Source organism: Tympanuchus pallidicinctus, unplaced genomic scaffold, assembly GCF_026119805.1.
Source record: "Tympanuchus pallidicinctus isolate F22 unplaced genomic scaffold, pur_lepc_1.0 scaffold4, whole genome shotgun sequence".
Classification (NCBI taxonomy): domain Eukaryota; kingdom Metazoa; phylum Chordata; class Aves; order Galliformes; family Phasianidae; genus Tympanuchus; species Tympanuchus pallidicinctus.
Genome location: NW_026294758.1, coordinates 9,358,607 through 9,376,694, shown reverse-complemented (window position 1 = coordinate 9,376,694; position 18,088 = coordinate 9,358,607). Strand labels below are relative to the sequence as shown.

The 18,088-nt window shown below is 39.3% G+C and overlaps 1 protein-coding gene across 6 annotated transcripts in view; it reads left to right on the top strand.

Annotated features, from left to right (window-relative positions):
• ZNF608 (zinc finger protein 608) overlaps window positions 1–18,088 on the top strand; it is a 103,381-nt gene that overhangs the window by 69,994 nt on the left and 15,299 nt on the right. For 3 of the 6 annotated variants that reach the window (XM_052700586.1, XM_052700585.1, XM_052700590.1), the window contains 6 exons: window positions 9,271–9,358; window positions 9,859–12,307; window positions 14,085–14,502; window positions 15,087–15,259; window positions 16,178–16,331; window positions 17,578–17,637. In XM_052700586.1, the coding sequence (XP_052556546.1) occupies window positions 9,271–9,358; window positions 9,859–12,307; window positions 14,085–14,502; window positions 15,087–15,259; window positions 16,178–16,331; window positions 17,578–17,637 (3,342 nt within the window). Of the gene's footprint in view, window positions 1–9,270; window positions 9,359–9,858; window positions 12,308–14,084; window positions 14,503–15,086; window positions 15,260–16,177; window positions 16,332–17,577; window positions 17,664–18,088 lie in introns of those variants that run through there. The other 3 variants (XM_052700587.1, XM_052700588.1, XM_052700589.1) reach the window with 2 other exon arrangements.

Here is an 18,088-nt window from a genome sequence, read left to right as displayed (position 1 = left end):
GAGGTTTATGGGTGCCTTTTGTCATCAATGATTTGTTTGGTTTTTACCATCCGAGTGAAGTGTTCTTGCAGTCTTGTTCTTCAATTAAAAGCTGGGGGACAGACTTTATTGAGATGTCTTGGTACTCCGCTTATGAAGAAAAAACACATTTAGGTTTTTCTTTGGTTTGGTTTGGTTTTAAAAGATGCACACACATGCACACCCGCATTAATGTATACCAGCTTCCTTACTTCTGCAGCTGCTTCTCAACAGTCTGCTGATTAAAACAGCAGGCAGTGGTCTGGTGTCAGAAATGAAGGATAGGAAGGAGGCAGATGATCATTAAAGGAACTTCTGAATACTTGTCAGAGTGAGGAAAAAATGGTTTTGTTTTCCCTTTATGATCTTCCTTCTCCTATTAAACAAGTGTTTTGCCCTCTGCTCCAGTCCTGTTTTGCTTTGCAATTTACTTGCTTTTAAGAGTGAAAGAGTTTAGGAGAGAAATAACTAGATGAAGAGATCCTGTAATTAACATCAGGTGCAGGAAGCGAGTAGGACAGATGAGTTCAAAAGCCCTATGTTCTGTTGCTTATCTGGTATGACATGTAGTCTAGCAATACAAGCAAAGGCAGTGAATTGTGCGTGGTGTTTTATTTTTATTTCTTTTCCTTTACTGGAAGGCAGAAGTCTGTCTGTGTGTTCTACAGCACAGCAATATAGAAACAGAAATAACTCTCCTTGAGAAGGGAATGGGAAATTCAGGGGATTACAGAACAGCATTTCCTGCTTCTAAATTTAACTGTGACATGTTTTAATCAGTGTATATGAATCACAGTTATGATTATGGGAGTAAAAGAGGAAAAAGATGTGGTTTTCCTTATAACACACAGATGTCAAACGATTTTCAATGTAGATTTTTACCGTCAGCTGAAATAGAGTAAGACTGCAATTTTATTTTGAAGCATCAGTGGAACAGTGAATTTGTTCAATTACGCTAGCCAAAGAGAAGGTATAAAAACAAATCCTCAGTTATCATCTGGAGATGAGAAACCTCTGGTTAGTTTATAGTAACAGTACTTGTGGTTTTTCCTATAAACACTATACATATGTAATCTCACACTGAAAAGGTGTGACAGCAATTTATCCACAAGTTTTTTCCTAAACCTGCCAAAATCTGATCGCTTTGATCAGTCTTAGAGGAGAAAATTCTGCTAATTGCTGTGGCTTCATAGTTTTCAAAGTCACCACTTGAAGTAGCTTGTATTGTAGTAGAACCGTTAGGTAAATCTACAAGCTGTCTGACCCAATCTGATCTAGTTTCTGGGAATATTACACACTTTTCTTTGAGCCTCTTATTGTTCTTTTAGTAAGTGTAAAATTTAGCCTTGTATTTGGTTGGGAGCATTTGTTTCCCTTTTAGCTGTCACCTTGCATTTAAGTCTTTTTTGTCATCTAACTTGTTTGGCAGACTATCTTTGGAAGAAACATGTACTGAAAATAATGTAATGCCGTAATAATTGTTATAACTGATAAGGGATCTTACTGATTAGAAGCTGCCAGTCTCCCAGAGCCTCCATATCTGACCATTTCGGTCATTGTTTTGTCCAGAGGCAATACCATTTCAGATCACCCTCAGCAAGAAGTCTAATGTGCTATTTTATTTTGTACTAAAGCTTGAAGAGAATATTGCTGCCAGCGAGGCACTAAAAACAAAAGAAGCCTGAGCTTCTTTTAGCTGACCAGTCAACTAAATATTGACCAGCTGTCTTCATGAGAAAGAAATAGATGACACTGAGTAAGCTAGAGTCTAGTTTTCCAAGAAGCAAAATGATTTTCCCAAATCAATACAGCTCATCAGATTTCAGAATAAAGGCTGCAGAAGATGTGACAGTGATGGAAGTGGCTGTATGTTCTCTTGTGTTTGAGCATGTGGACTCGTGGGGGAACAGGTTTTTTCATTTATTTCAATGCTTATTCTACGTGCTCTGGCATAAATCTTTACATTAATAAAATATTATTAGGTGGCATGCAGAGGTACTCGTCTCACTGCTCCAGCTCCATGGCTTCAGGAGATATTCGTCGCTCTGTAGTTGCTGCTTGTTTCTGAATGCAATTGACAGTATGTCGTGAATCCAGGGAATGTATGTTTTGCTTCTATCTCATTAAAGGCATAATGCAGCTTTTTGGAGCTAATGTGGTGTGATTGCAGCTTTAAATAAATTGTGCTAATGACTTCATGATGAAAAGGAAAGGAGAGGGCATGCCACTGAATAAGGTATATGTCCAGCTTTGGTTGACATTACTCAGACCTTACTGGAAGTCTAATGGATGTGAACAGAGTTTGTTATGCTGCTGAAGAGGCTGCTGTAATTTATGTGGCTGGAGCAGCACTGACTTGCTTTAGTGTCCAGCAGGGCAAATTGATCTTAAAGAGCAGGTTTTAGCCTTCCAGACCTTTTAACCTTTAAGCTTACTATGCTTTCATAAAGTACTAAATTAACACCACAGTTAAGTGTCTCAAAGGTTTATGACTGTGCCAACGGTAATTCATTATGTATATTTTCCTTAATGCTGTCGTATCTTCTCAGCTTTATTGTTATACAGTATTTGTTCACATAAAGTCCAGTGTCCAGGATGACTAATTGCAGATCTGTGCTCCAGATGGTTTAATTACAGGATGTGGTTAAAGTGACTTTTCAAACATCCAGCCTAGCAATACAGCAAATGCAAAGTCTTGGATTTCCAGGCCACCTGACAGTCATTACATCCTCAGACTTGCTGATGTTGATGTCTGTTACATGTGCACCTGCTGTAGATGCAGTTAAGTTGTTCTTCCATGCTCGACAGCGTGTGATTAAAGTAGTAAATAAATTACATGTCTACAAGATCAGTATTCAATATAGGAGACTTGATTTGATACGCAGAATGTTTACTGTTAATTTTAGGTTACTTTCTTGATAGAAGCAATCAGTAAAAAATAAGCCATTTGCACTGGAAGCCTAATGTAAACATTGTTCTCCATTTTTCATGCCTGAATGAATTGCAGGTGTATATATGGATATGGAATTTATGATGATGAAGTGGATACTTAGAAGCAAATGAGTAAGGCTGCTCATGCTAAACAAATTGCAATAAAAAAGCTTGACGTAATCCTAAGATTATAGATTTTCATCCTTCTGCTTTTTTTCACTTGAAATAATTCAGTTACTGTCTGAACAGTGAAGTCATGGATTAAAAAATGTGCCAGTTTAAGAATAGAATGTGTTTAATACTTAGAGGTATACTTGCTGATGATGGTTGTACTCTGGTTTGGCTATCCCCAGCATGTCTGTATTATTTGTACTTAAGAAAGCAGGGACAAAAGGCAAATGAAATATGGTTTGCCATCAGATTTGTGGGTTCAGTGATCAGAAAGATGTGAGGAACCGGTTTAGCTATAATGTTACGTCAGCTGATGATGTCGTGCCTTCTCAGTCTTAAGAACTGCATCTCAAGCTTGGAGACATGCTGTGTGACAGGACTATTGCTGCAAGAGTGTTATAATGAACTTCAAGAAAAGTAATCCTACAAAAATAATTACAAAACACAATGTACCTTAGCAGATCTTCCCTTGACGTCAGCAAAAATTGTATAAAATAATAGTGTAGTATAGAAAGGAGGTAGAACTGTTAGCCAAATGGGAATTTTCACCTCACTTATGTTTCAACAGTAGTTGTTGGTAACTGAAAGGAAAACAAGTGATTCCTAGATTTGGAAGATGGTGTAGGTAATCTTCATGAAATCACTTACAGAAGTGTTTGGAAAGTGTTTGTGCAGATTAGCTTTCGCCAGAATTTTGATGATACTTTTGGCCAAATTCTCTGCAAAGAATTGAGGGAACAGATCCTTTTTAAGAAAGGAAAACGCACGCACTGTCTCTTTCAGATAACTAGTCTTTTGAGTTGTCTGGCAATACAGTCAGCGTGAACTAAAATCGAATTCAGTCTCAGTTGTTATGTTCCAAACAAAAAAAGCAGCCTATGCTGTAAAATATGAAGGCAAGCTTTCCATCCTGCTTAACTGAAAAATATCTACTTAAATTGGACTTTGAATGCGTTTGTTTTCTAAAGCCAGTATTTAAAACAGTTGTGATCTACATTCAAGATACTAATGTGAGAATTTGATTCCTTACAGCATGATCTCATTTTCGAAGTTTTGAATACAAAGCTTAAAAATCCTTAGCTGACGTTTATTGCATTAAATGAAGCCATGAAAGCAATAACTAAGTAAATAAATATTTTTTCTTAGACTAGGTCCCTAAGTCTTTTTTTTCTTTAGATGAAAGGATATCTACAGAAGTGTATGCTTGTGAGACTTAAGGATATCCTTACGAGCTTGACATGGCTGATAAAAGTGCCATATAAAGGCAGTTAATATGCTCACACTCCTCTTTTGGTGCCTTGTGATAACGATTGCTTACTTCAAAATAGCACCTCTGCATTTTTTTATGCTCACTGTGAAAGAATATAACTGTTATCAAATCAAGAGGAAATAATGTGGATATCTTTGTTTTCAAATGTTTATGACATTATTCATGGTAAATATCCAATGACATTTCAGTGATGTTCTTTTCTGTGCAATCACTGAAAGAATTTAAGGGTAGGGAAGGGAAGCAGCATATATACCCCATCCACAGAACTCATAAGAAATGTTTCCTTTCTGGAAGTGATTTTATTACAAATCACTTTTGTAATATCTGACCTTTTGTTCTGTAATAAAACACAAGAGGAAATTGTCACCGTTATTTTATACAGTTTATTATGTTATTATCTATCAGGACTGCTTGTGTGAGGTGGTTTTGTGCTTTTCTAGGCATATATCAGTTTTTCCTAAGCAGTGTTGGGTTTTTTTGCCAAGTCTAGCTACCCGTGTTCTGGTTGTTAAGGTGATGAATGAACTGAAAATATCTCAGTACATCCAACATGTATAAAAATACCAATATTCATAATCTCTTTTTGCTTCTGATGTGAAGGGGGAACTTCCATTAGTAGTGGTGGACATGAGGTGACAATCTGTGTGTACTTTCACTTTATGTTAAGAGTTCTGAATATTGCTCTAACTTGGCTAATAAAGGATTTTGGCAGGAAAGAGATGGACAAGCTTATGGGAATTGAACTGTAAGGCTTCTAAGAAATGTGACCCCATTTTCCTCTGTGAGATTGCTTTTGGCAGTCGCTGAGCATTAATTGTTGACCAATTATTGTGTCTAAACCTTAATAATAATAGGGGAGCACTGGTTAAAATTTTTGACATTTGGGAAAGATTATTTCTTATTTGCAGCTACTTTATTCTAGCATATTTGACACTGAGAAGTGCAAAGTGTATTGCATTGTATTGTATTTCAGAAATATTGTGAGTAGTTGTGTAGTTTGCACATGGAATAACAATAATGAATTAGATTAAGACATCTGTTCTTCTGGGATAAGCTTTGATTTATTAAATCTAAATCATGTGGGTTGTGCTCTGATAATTGTTACAACTGACTTGACAACCTTAGCCCGGTTCAAGAAGCATTTATATGTTACTTAAGGATATTTGTCAGTATTGTGGGACTCTACCTCAAAAAAACTGGACTAGATATTTTGGCCAAATTTCCTGAATTAGAATTTGAGAGTCCAGATACCCTTATATATTCTGCATTACAAACATCTGATTTCTTCTTCCATTATACAGTAGTGGTAGTTTAAGGTTGTTTATAGCCTCTTGGGCATTAATTTAAAAGTGAAAATACATTTCTGTATTCAGATAGTCTGAAACTCTTGGGATTTTCAGACTGCCCTTACATTTTCACTCTTATTCAGACAATTCTAAGAAAATGATTTTTAAAAGATTGTTGCAGACTAATAGGCAATGGAGCCCTGGAGGATTTGGAGCACAGGTCCTATGGGGAGTGGCACAGGGTCCAATTTTGAGGGTCCAATTGATGCTTGGCTGAACATGGGCCAGCAGTGTGCCCAGGTGGCCACGAAGGCCAATGGCATCCTGGCTTGTATCAGAAATAGTGTTGCCAGCAGGAGCAGATGATTATCCCTCTATACTCAAGAGTGCTGTGTTCAATTTTGGGCCCTTCTCTACAAGGAAGACAGTGAGGACCTGCACTGTGTCCAGAAAAAAGCAATGGAGCTCTGAGGGATCTGGAGCACAAGTCCTATGGGGAGTAGTTGAGGGAGCTGGAATTGTTTATTCTGGTGGAGACTCAAGGAAGACCTTATCACTCTCTGCAGCTACCTGAAGGGAGGTACCAGAGGGAATGGAATGGCTTCAACTTGCAACAGGGGAGATTCGGATTAGATATTAGGAAAAACTTCTCAGGAAGAGTGGTCAGGCATTGGAACAGGCAGACCAGGAAGTCACTGTCTCTGGAGGTGTTCAAGATAGGCTTAGATGTTGTATTAAAGCATAGAGGGGAAATCTTGGCAGCAGGTGGATGGTTGGACTAGGTGATCTTGGAAGTCTTTTCTGACCTTGATTCTATGAAATGCATTTCTTGAAGTTAAACTGAAAATGCCTTCAATTTGTGTACCGACTCTGAGACATACAAGGAAGTGCTGGCTGAGGTTCTTTTTTTGTGGCTGAGCTCTGTATGAGGACTAGAATTCTGGATCAAAGAAGCTTGTAATAGTACACGCTGACTGAATTCAGCAAAAATAATCCTTTATCTTCAGTGATGCAGTTAACATACAAAGTACACTATTTACCTGTCTCATATCCTTTTTCATTTCTCAGTACTTTGGTCTAACAGACCTGCCAGTAGCATGTTGCTTTCGGGGTCAGTCCTACCTCTCATGTTACTTCTATTCTTTCGACCCATTTCTTTGATAACTTTAGAAGATTAAATGAACTACTTTCACTACCTGTTCTGCAGAGTCCTACCTATGGTTGTGTACTGTGCTGTTCATTAGGTAAAGGAAATTGAATCCCTAACACAGTTACTCTAACACAGCATGGGGATTAATCTTCCCTCGCACTTAGGTACTGGGACATTCACTAAGTCTAACAAACTTAACGAGATGGTAAGTGTAACTGACAGCGAGAGAGGAACTTATTTGTTTGCTTGTGAGGTATTGACTTTCTTACTCTTGGAGGTCACTTGAATGTCTTTTAAGAATTACTGAAATGTTTATTGATTTCAGGGTTTAATTATTATGCCTACTCCACATCTGCTCCTTCGGTCTCTTTTCTAGTAACAGATAACAGACTGTGTAGTTTCTACTAAAAGTTAACTCAGCTCTGTTAATAAATTAATGTATAAAGATAGCACTCATTAAGAGAGAGACAAGAATACAAATATTGAGGAAGATGGGGATTTATTTAGTGTGGAAGGAAAGCACTAGGACTGCCAGTGAAGCCGCCTTTCCTGGTACGTGGATGGCTTATGTGGGCTGAGTATGGGACTGTTCCAATAGCAAAGCCCAATTTCCACTTTGGGGCTCTGAGGTGTGTTGATACAAACAGGTTTCAAGGCACAGAGTAGTGCCAGCCCTGCAGAATGATGACAGACCAAGTGATCCATCTTAGCACTGAGGCAGCATTGACTCCCTCCTAGAAGCCACAGGAATGGGACAGAATGGTGTGGGATGGCTGCACCATAGCCATGTGGCTGCAGGCATTTCTGTCGATGACTGGGTCTCCAACACACGAGAGATCACCAAGATGCCACAGCTGGCAGCAATGCAGGCCAGGGGCCACTTCCTCCTGCAGTCCTGGCCCAAGCCATGAGCAGAGAAAGCAGTATGGCCACAGTCCTTCCAGGTCTTCAAGGTGCCTGGATAGCCATCCAGGCCTGAAGAGCCCTTGCATGCAAAATCCTGCAGCCATCCTGTTGTAGGGCTGACTGAAAACCGCATGAGGAATGATTTCTAAATCTGCTGCAGAGAATTTTCAAGGAAATCCCTTCTTCCTTTGTATCTCAACTAACAACACTTCAAACGCTTCCTTGATGTTAAAAGGCCCCTGAGGAAATAAGCTGCTAGCTGCATGTTTACTTTACCTTGGCTCAGCACAGAGGGACAGTTTGTGTGCAAAATTGGAAATCACACTGCTAAGACAAAGCAAGCAGACAGGCTAGAAATGTTTGGCGCAATGCCATTATTATATCTGTTCTGTAAAAGCTAGAGTTAGAAGAGGGGAAGCGTAAAGGAAAAACAAGTCACAAGGCTGGCAGCTGCAAATTAGTGTCTTAATGCCTCTTACAGGTCAGAAACGTTTTGCTCTGTGCCTTTCTTTGATAAGTAAAATACATGTGCTTTCATTGTATGTTCTAATGAGAAGAGGTGACTCGTGCTTATGTGTGGTTATGAATTAAAGGGGTCATTATGTCAGCTAGTCCATAAACAAGATAAGTTATCTGTTGGAGAGGAGGCTGAAACATTTAAATGACTTTCCCATCCCCCCTCGTTTATCTTTTGGTCATTTAAGATAGCCTTACCACACAGGCATTTTAAAGGGATAATTTGAAAATCATCCAAGATTCAATTACCTCTAGGTGGGCAGATGTATTTGCATTTAAAAGGGATTTTAAATGGAGAAGCAATTAAATTACAGTATATATGTATTTAAAAGATCTTTCTACATATCTTCATTGCTTTTTCTCTCAGTCTCACTAAATGCTTGTGATTTCAAGTCTAGTCCCTTGCTTTTCACAGATGAAAAGGCAAGGCAAATAATAGGTGCTTCTGTCTGTTAAAGAGAGCTTACATGTGTATGTGTACATGTTTGTGTATTTGGATGTATGCAGTTTCAAATAAATAGAAGCGTCATTATCATATCGTTCAAAGCATAGCAGATTCTCCTTGGTCACCTACTGATTTAAACACTGTGACTGGTGCTCAGTTTATGCTGGCTGGCTGCCAAGCAAAAGCAATTATGTGCAATAACAGCAAAATTAAGAGGTGAATGTTGCCGTTTTACAGCAGGACATGGCAAAAACCATTTCCTTCTGTCAGCTCTGTCTTGGTTGCACACAAAGTCAGGCATGCACACTCTCATACACATATACGTACACACACATATTTGCACGCAGGCTCTTGTTCTTTTTTGTTTGCTCTCTTTCCACTGGGTTTCACCTCGAGGTCACTGAAACTAGGAAAGAGGAAGCGTATAGACCACAGTGTTTGAAAGCAAACAAGAAAAAAACTCTGACTTTGTGGAGAAGGAAAAATATCGGAAGAAAAACAAAACAAAACAAAAAAATCCTACTCCAGTTGTTGTGATGTTGGCTGTGATAATACTTTGTTTTTCTCCCACTGGCAGGTGTCCTGGTGGTAAACGTTACGTGGAGGAACAAGACTTACGTGGGAACGCTGCTGGACTGCACAAAGCATGACTGGGCCCCTCCCAGGTAAGCAATTGTTCTAATTGTGTTTTTTCTCTGCTGAATGTGTTTTCACTCCCACTTTCCGTCGAGAGACTGTATAGAGATAATAAAAACCAAAAGGTTATAATTGAGAACATGCAGCCATGAAATGAGTAATTCTCTCTTCTCCACTGAAAACTGGGGGCCTGCAGGTGGGACGTTTTATTTGCTTTTGTTTTGTGTTTTTGAGAGGGAGTAGGAGATGCATGGGATTCAAGCAAAGGGAGATAAATATACATATATTTCCATAGGTTTGGAGGAATTTTCTCTCCATTGTAATTAGGTAGTCTCATTTTTTGCCATTATTGTCTTTTTTTTTTTTAATCTCATTCTTTTTGAGACTCCAACACTATTATTTGGAAAGGCATCTGTCCTTTAATACACATGAAAGTTATGAAAGTTCTGTTATGGGAACCAGTGTTATTTTGACATATCTCTTCAGTTCACAACTCCTTCTGATGACATCTGCTCTTGTTTACATTTAGGTTTTGTGAATCTCCAACAAGTGACCTGGAAATGCGAGGAGGAAGGGGTAGGGGGAAGCGGGCAAGGTCTGCTGCAACTGTGGCTATACCTGGAAATGATACAAGTTTCACTGAGTCTAGGGGACTTCAGAGTAAGAATCGAGGTGGTGCTAATGGAAAGGGAAGGAGGGGTAGCCTTAACTCAAGTGGACGCAGGACACCCCCAAATTGCTCTGTGGATGAAGTCAAAGCCAGCCCCTCATCAACAAACAAGAGAAAAACTAAGCCTCCTATGGAGCTAGACTTAAACTCCAGTTCAGAGGACAGTAAGTGTGGAAAACGTGTTCGTACTAACTCCAGGAGCACTCCAACCACCCCACAGGGGAAACCAGAGGCTACTTTTTTGGACCAAGGCTGCTCTTCTCCGGTGCTGATTGACTGTCCTCACCCCAACTGCAACAAAAAGTACAAGCACATTAATGGACTACGATACCATCAGGCTCATGCACATTTAGACCCAGAAAACAAACTGGAGTTTGAGCCTGACAGCGAGGACAAAATTTCAGACTGTGAGGAACCATTGAGTAATGCGGCACTTGAATGCAGTGAAGCAAGCACAAATTTGCCAGGCTTTGATCCACTAAAAGCACCAACATCTCCTTCCTCTGTTACTACCCCAGGGACCCCCAAGGGAAAAAGGGAACCGACCAGCAATGGCACCAGTTCAGTTATCAGTTGCAAAACTGGCAAGAATTCAGGCAAAAAGAAGGGTCTGAACAGTGAACTGAACAGCCTTCCAGTAATTTCTAACATGTCAGCCACACTGGATAATTGCTCTGTAACAGATGGCAATTTGCAAACTGAAATGCCAAAACTGGAGGCCGAAGGGTTAATAGACAAGAAGAGTTTGAGTGATAAAGGCAAGAAAGCTAATAACTGCAAAGTGGATAAAAACATTTCCAAACTGAAAACAGCCCGGCCCATTGCCCCAACGCCAGCACCGGCTCCTCCCCAGTTAATAGCTATACCTTCTACAGCCTTTACAACCAGCACTACAGGGACAATACCAGGACTGCCCTCTCTAACAACTACTGTTGTTCAGGCTACACCAAAGAGCCCTCCGCTAAAACCTATTCAACCAAAGCCCACAATTATGGGAGAGCCAAGCACTGTAAACCCAGCTCTCACATCACTCAAAGACAAAAAGAAAAGGGAGAAGCGTAAGCTAAAGGACAAAGAAAGCAAAGAGAGTGGAAGCCCTAAAATGGATTCTAAGCTGGGAAAGCTAGAGGATTCAAAAGGGTCTGGGAAAGATTTATCTGGACATTTTTTAAAGGACCATCTCAATAAGAATGAAGTGTTAGCTAATGGACTTTCTGAGTCTCAAGAGAGCAGGATGGCAAGTATTAAGGCTGAAGCTGATAAGGTTTACACATTCACAGACAATGCGCCCAGCCCTTCTATAGGGAGTGCCTCCAGGATGGAATGCAGCACTTTGGTGAATGGACAATCTTCAATGGCGCCACTGCATGTGTTAACACAAAATGGTGCGGACAGCGCTGCTGCCAAAACCAACAGCCCTGCTTACTCTGATATTTCTGATGCAGCTGATGATGGTGGCTCTGACAGCCGGTCAGAGGGTGTGAGGTCAAAGGCCAGCTCTCCTTCAGATATCATTTCTAATAAGGACAGTGTTGTAAAAGTACATTCTTCAACCGCATCACAGTCAGCACAAGCGAAAGAGTCCCATTCTCCCTATTACCATGGCTACGATCCTTATTATTCTCCAAGTTACATGCAGTCTGGACAGGTCAGTGCCCCAGCAGCTGGAAACTGCAGTACCCCACAGGGACTGAAGATCAAAAAAGAGGCAGATGAAGAGGCTGAAAAGAAGGAGAAGGGGGAACCGTCAGAAGCCAAGAAGAATGAAAGTGGTTCCTCTAATTTGCAGCCACAACATCAGTCAGTAATAACACAAAGACACCCTGCACTTGCTCAGTCACTTTATTATGGACAGTATGCCTATGGGCTCTATATGGACCAAAAGTCCTTAATGGCCTCTAACCCTGCTTACAGACAGCAGTATGAAAAATATTATGAGGACCAGCGGCTAGCAGAGCAGAAGTTGGTACAGACTGGGAGGGACTGTGAAAGGAAGAATGAACCTCCGTTGAAGGAAATTGGAAAGGATGATAAGCAGAAAAATATTCCGTCTGCAACTATTTCAAAGGCTCCTTCAACTCCGGAGTTGAGCAAAAATAACACTAAAATAGGGTCTTTGGTCCCTAGCAAAGGTGAGGAGACAAGCAAATCACAGATCCTTTCCAATCACCAGCAGCAGCTTCAGTCTGACAGTTTCAAAGCCAAACAAATGGAAAACCATCAGCTCATAAAGGAGGCTGTGGAGATGAAATCTGTCATGGACTCCATGAAGCAAACGGGCGTAGATCCAACTACAAGATTTAAACAGGTGAGATCACAGGAAATGGAACAAGAATGTCTTGGTTTGTCCTTAAAATGTATGGGATTTTATCCCTGATTTTGCCATGTTCTTCTACCTTTGCGGTCAAGCGAGCTCCACCATCCTTTTTTCATGCTGGATAGTACTGTGGTCTGTGAATAGACCAATAGACCTTTCAGTTGAGCTGCTTGAAAAGAGAAAAAAAGATCTAGCAAGGTGGTGACAGGATCCAGACTTAAGACTTGAACAGACTATTTTAAATTACATGCATGAATAAAAATAATTAGATTACTCTTTTAGATGTAAAATCTAAGCAATTTGCTTAGTTTAGAAATGAGACATTTCAAGCAACAAAAGCAGCTTCCATTGAGAGGACTTGAAGTAGATTTGAAACATGGTTTGAAGTGTTTCCTTTTTTTTTTTCTTCTTTTTTTTTTTTTGTTAAATGACAGTTGGCATTTACAAAAGATGGGTGAGCTGGTTCTTTGAAGAGTTGGCTTGAAGCTCAGCTAGTTATCTTAACCCAAGGTGACCTTTTTGAAACAGTTTAGTTCCCCTTCTCTCCTCAACCAACCTCAAACCCCTACGGACCCACACAATGGATGAAATCCTTTCTCCATTGAAGTCAGTGATAGTTTTGCTGTTGACTTCAGTGGAACCAGAATTTCATCCAGTGGCTCATGCTGACCTTCCTAGATGTCAAATTTCCTTCATTCCAGGCAATGTTACTGACTCTGTGTTCTGAACTGAAGCCTCAGCGCTTAACACTTTCATGTTCTGGGGGATGATACAACCCAAACTTCACCCTAGCAGTCTGTCTTTCAAGATGCAGTGGGGTCAGGTGAATGGGAGTTGGAGAGCTCTAAAGGAACTGGGATGGCACAGGCCTGAGAAAAAGAAGATTTCTGCTGATTCAAATGAATTTTTGAACCAGACAGTCCAAGCGTCTAATTCTGTGCTTATGTTTTCATTGCATGTGTATCTGTTAGAGCAGTGTTTGCACTTAGCTGTTCCATATTTTGCATTTAAAAAAAAAAAAAAAAATCTTGCTATTATTGTTCAGTACTGATGATTTTATGTAGTCTGGTAAATAAGTCACCTTTTTAATTCTACAAAGTGTCCATAAACTGTTTTATGTAATATATTAAGCAAAAAATGCATTTGTGATACCCTGTATATGTACCCTAAGCCTTGTGTTGACACTGTGAATGTTTATCCATGTGTAATTTTACAAACTTAAAACAAGACTGCCAACCCAGAGAAGCCTGCTGAAGTGTCTGATCTGGACTGATTTATGAATGTTTGCAATATCTGATAGCATAATCATCTTTTCAGCTAGATTTGTTTTTCGTATTCATTGTTCCAGGTAATCTAAATGCTCTGACGTATCGTTAGGCAGCTTTAATTTCGTGGTTTCGCAGATATTTTTTGCTCTCTACTGGGAAGATATCTCTGTGGGCTTTAATTAAAATGTTTTATGAATAGCATGGTCTCAGAACTTTGGTACAATGCATACGTATTTCATGATTAAAATAGTTAAAGGCATGAAGAAGGATATAAAATGAAGCAGTTGAATTAAATTTTGATAATAGCCTCTTAGTCTTTCATGGGAATGTTGGTTTGTCTCTGAGCTCAAGGCACTCTGTAGCAAGCAAATCTCTATGTAATATGGATATGTTATTAAACTAGTTGTTAAAAGTGCATTAAGTGAAATGTGAGGAATATCAATATTGATTTTTTTTCAACATACAAGTTTAGAACAAAATTTTCTTCTCCTCCATATTAGGATCCAGATACACGAACATGGCATCATTATGTCTATCAGCCTAAATACCTTGATCAGCAAAAATCAGAAGAACTTGATCGGGATAAAAAGTTAAAAGAAGACAGCCCTAGAAAAACACCTAACAAGGAAAGTTCCCTGCCTAACCTTCCTGTCTCATTAGCAAGCATTAAAGAGGAGCCTAAAGAGGTCAAGCGTTCTGATTCTCAATCAGTGGATGAGAGCAAGATAAAAAATGATGATCGAAAGACTCCTGTAAATTGGAAGGACTCTCGAGGTGCTAGAGTAGCAGTTTCCTCACCAATGAGTCAGCATCAGTCATATATCCAGTACTTGCATGCTTATCCTTATCCACAGATGTATGATCCCAACCATCCAGCCTATCGAGCAGTCTCTCCTGTCCTAATGCACAGCTATCCTGGTATGTATTCTGAAATTTGCCTTGTGCACTCGTTAAGATTTGCACATTCAAAGTGTAGTGAAGCTTGAATTTTATTATTTCTGATAGTAGCTAAAGCAAATCAGAAGCTTTGTGGGTGACGTTTGTATTGTTAGTGCTTCCACTTGGGAAAGTTCTATAGATCAAACAGATTTGACACAAAATGTTCCTTTTTTGAACTGTCACAGTTTCCAGCCAGAGTTTCCTCAATCCTTGACTGTCTGCTGTTGCTGTTAGACTGATGGATAGGTTATATCCTATAAAAATATTCTAAGCACTTACAGTCAAAACCATTATAGTTACTACTTCTTTCACTTAAAGAGGACCCATAAATGTATGAAATGGCTATCAGCTCAACCTTCTTTATAATCTCCATTCCATAATCAGCCATCAGGATAAAGTAGATATTAAAAAAAAAAAAAAAAAAAGAAGAGCAAAGCTTCTGTCTGATAGCCACTTGATCTGATCTTGATGTTACCCTCTCCCCTGGCATTCCCTTCTGCTACATCAATGCAACCAAAATGTGAAAACAGCAACCTGATATTGTATTTCTCGTTTATCTGCAGGGGCATATCTCTCTCCAGGATTTCATTACCCAGTTTATGGGAAGGTGTCAGGGAGAGAAGAGGCGGAGAAAGTCAGTACCAGCCCAAGCATCAATACAAAATCAACCACTGAGTCCAAAGCACTGGATTTGCTCCAGCAGCATGCCAGCCAGTATCGCAGCAAGTCTCCTGTTGTAAGGCTTCCTCTGTTGTTATTCAGGAGTGGTGCATTTGGAGATGTCTAATGAACACCATTTTAAGAAGCATACGATCTGGCATCAAGCATTGAATACATAATGCTTCTTTGTATTACTGCTTAAAATTAGTTTCAAGTCATGATGTTTCTGTGACGTAAATTAGAAGTGACACATGTAACAGGGTTCTTGTTCTCAGAGTCTGCCTAACTTAAATGAATGGACTTATATGGAGCCTAGATTCAGAGATACCTCCTGGTGCACAGTTTATTGCAGTTGGTAGGAAGCTTCTGTTTGGAAACAGAAAACGAAATGGGAAGTTGAGCTGTGGGATTTGGTAAGATACCCTGCTTGTATTTGCTGTGAAGCCATATCTTCCAAACAGCAGATTATTAGTCCTCATCTATGAAGATTTCCAATGTTGGCACAAACACTAAGACTTTCAGACAAGTTGGTGCTGGTTTTAATTGCGAGCAAGTCACTGGCTTTCATTCTATTTTCAAAAGGTCTTTCTAGCTATTCAGACAGATTTGATCCTAGAGTGCTTAGCGGGCTGAGAAGTCTCTACATCAGTTTTTCACCAGCTTAAGTACCAGAACCAGTTCATGCATTGGCAAGTCAGCCAAGCTTATGGGTACGTGAAATGGAAATCAGCATGGTGACTTCATCCTGCAGTTTGTTGTGCCAGAATCTCTGCTCATTGAATTCTTCTGTTGGGCAGATACACCAGCTTTATGTTAGAATCGAGTTCAATAATCCATTAAATTATTAGCTTCACCATTTGAATGCAGAAGGTCCTTGGCATTTAATGTTGGCAAGTGTTTTCTTTTTTGTAATTGTTGAGATTTCCATCTTTAAAAAAATAATAATAATAATTAATTAATCTCACATCAGTTTTCTACCACTTTTTATTGCTAGCCCGTGGAAAAATCGGCAGCTGACCGTGAACGGGAAGCAGAAAGGGAACGAGATCGTCATTCACCTTTTAGCCAGCGACATCTCCACACACACCATCACACACATGTTGGAATGGGTTACCCGCTTATACCTGGACAATATGACCCATTTCAAGGTGAGCAGAAGGTTTCGACTGATGAGATTAATTTGCCTTGTCAAATTGTTGCTTTGACATTGCAAGTCATGCCTACATGAGGCATTTTGAATAGAGATCCCCTTGTTAAATCAAAAATGCATTACATTTAAGAAGAAAGTTTGGAAACTCACAACTAGGACTGAAAGTAAATGAATAGTCTCATGCCTGAAGAGATACCAGGTTTTGTTACCAAGACTGCTACTTAGAATATTATTAAAGATGTACCAGTTAGGCTGTGTCACTTGTGTGCATGTCTTGATTACTGTTGCAAGCTGACGTTAACTGGATGAAAGACACTGAAAAACAAACAACCTCCTTTTTATATAATTAGGATTGTGTAGGCAATGGAAGAAGTATAGCAAAGACAAAAGCTTTTTATAATGAGGATATTTTATGTACAAGGCATTGTAGTCACAAGGGTTTGAGCTTGTTATAATTCCAGTGTCTGAAAGAGAACTCTTTGTATTTTGTCAGATGCAGTGCATAAAGTTACAATCAGGGAAAAGCAGCACAGTGACACATGATTCATTCTCTCTAGGTTTTATCCCAGTCTCTGACCGTTTTTCAGTGAGTCTGGATTCTAGTTGTATTAAAATGAGGTTTCCTCCCATGCAGCAAAGTATGTGCTATCACAGTTGCTGGCTAAAACAGCATTAATTCATTATGTTCACTTGGTGTCTCAGCAGCTATTTTTCCTTTGTAAAAGTCTTGACATGTCTCAGTTTGATTCAGTGATGCCATGTGCCTACGGGATGCATCATGCTTGTTCAGTAGGAAAACTATAAAATGGGAAGTCATTATGAGAGCATTGTATTCTGAGCAGCTGGCATGTCGTGTCTACAATTGACGGTGACTTTTGGTACTTGTTGTTTCCTAGTACCTGTTAATTCTACTGAGCTTACTGTTTAAGAATTCATACAAACCATTTAGCAGCATGCAGTGCAGTACTTGAAAAGGAATACAATCAGTAGAAATGTTGTATTTTCTTGTAAAATATCTCTTAAGGACATTTCAGTATACTTAGAAGAAGGCACATAGATCATACTAGCCAGGCTTCCTTAATGCTGTTGCCTGAAACATTTGCCATTGGTGTAATATTGACACCACGCCATTTCTTAATGGTGCTTTCTGTTTGTTTGCCTTAGCGATACTTCCTACTTTTTCTCACAAAGACCCATTAAAACCAGAAGTACATCAACATTCCTTCATTTCTTCTTTCCCTCAGGATTGACCTCTGCTGCCCTTGTTGCCACTCAGCAGGTGGCTGCGCAGGCATCTGCATCTGGTATGTTTCCTGCACAAAGAAGGTAAATAGCCAGTAAATCTTAAGTTATATATCTTAACACAGAGAGGAGAAAGCAAACAATAGATTTTATAACCTGATGGTTTGAACTTCCTTGTGTGAGGAGGAAATAAGGCTGGAGCTCTGGGATATTCATAGTTTTATTCTCATTGAGGTCACATTTTGTCCTGTTTTGCCTTTTAATTATAAGGTAGTTGATGAACAGGGAACAAGTAGTCTGCCTTCTGAGATTTTCCATAAATTACAAGTATTGGTATTGTTAAGATAAAGTAAGTGATTCTGAAATTATAAGTTAAAATCTACTTTTATGTATGTATTTATTTGTTTATTAAAAGGGATTAAAACTTCATGTTCAGTTACATCTGTGTCCTATGAGGAAAACTTTAAGAGTCTGTCTTATCTGGTTTGGTTGATTTTACTATCAGAGAGTTTT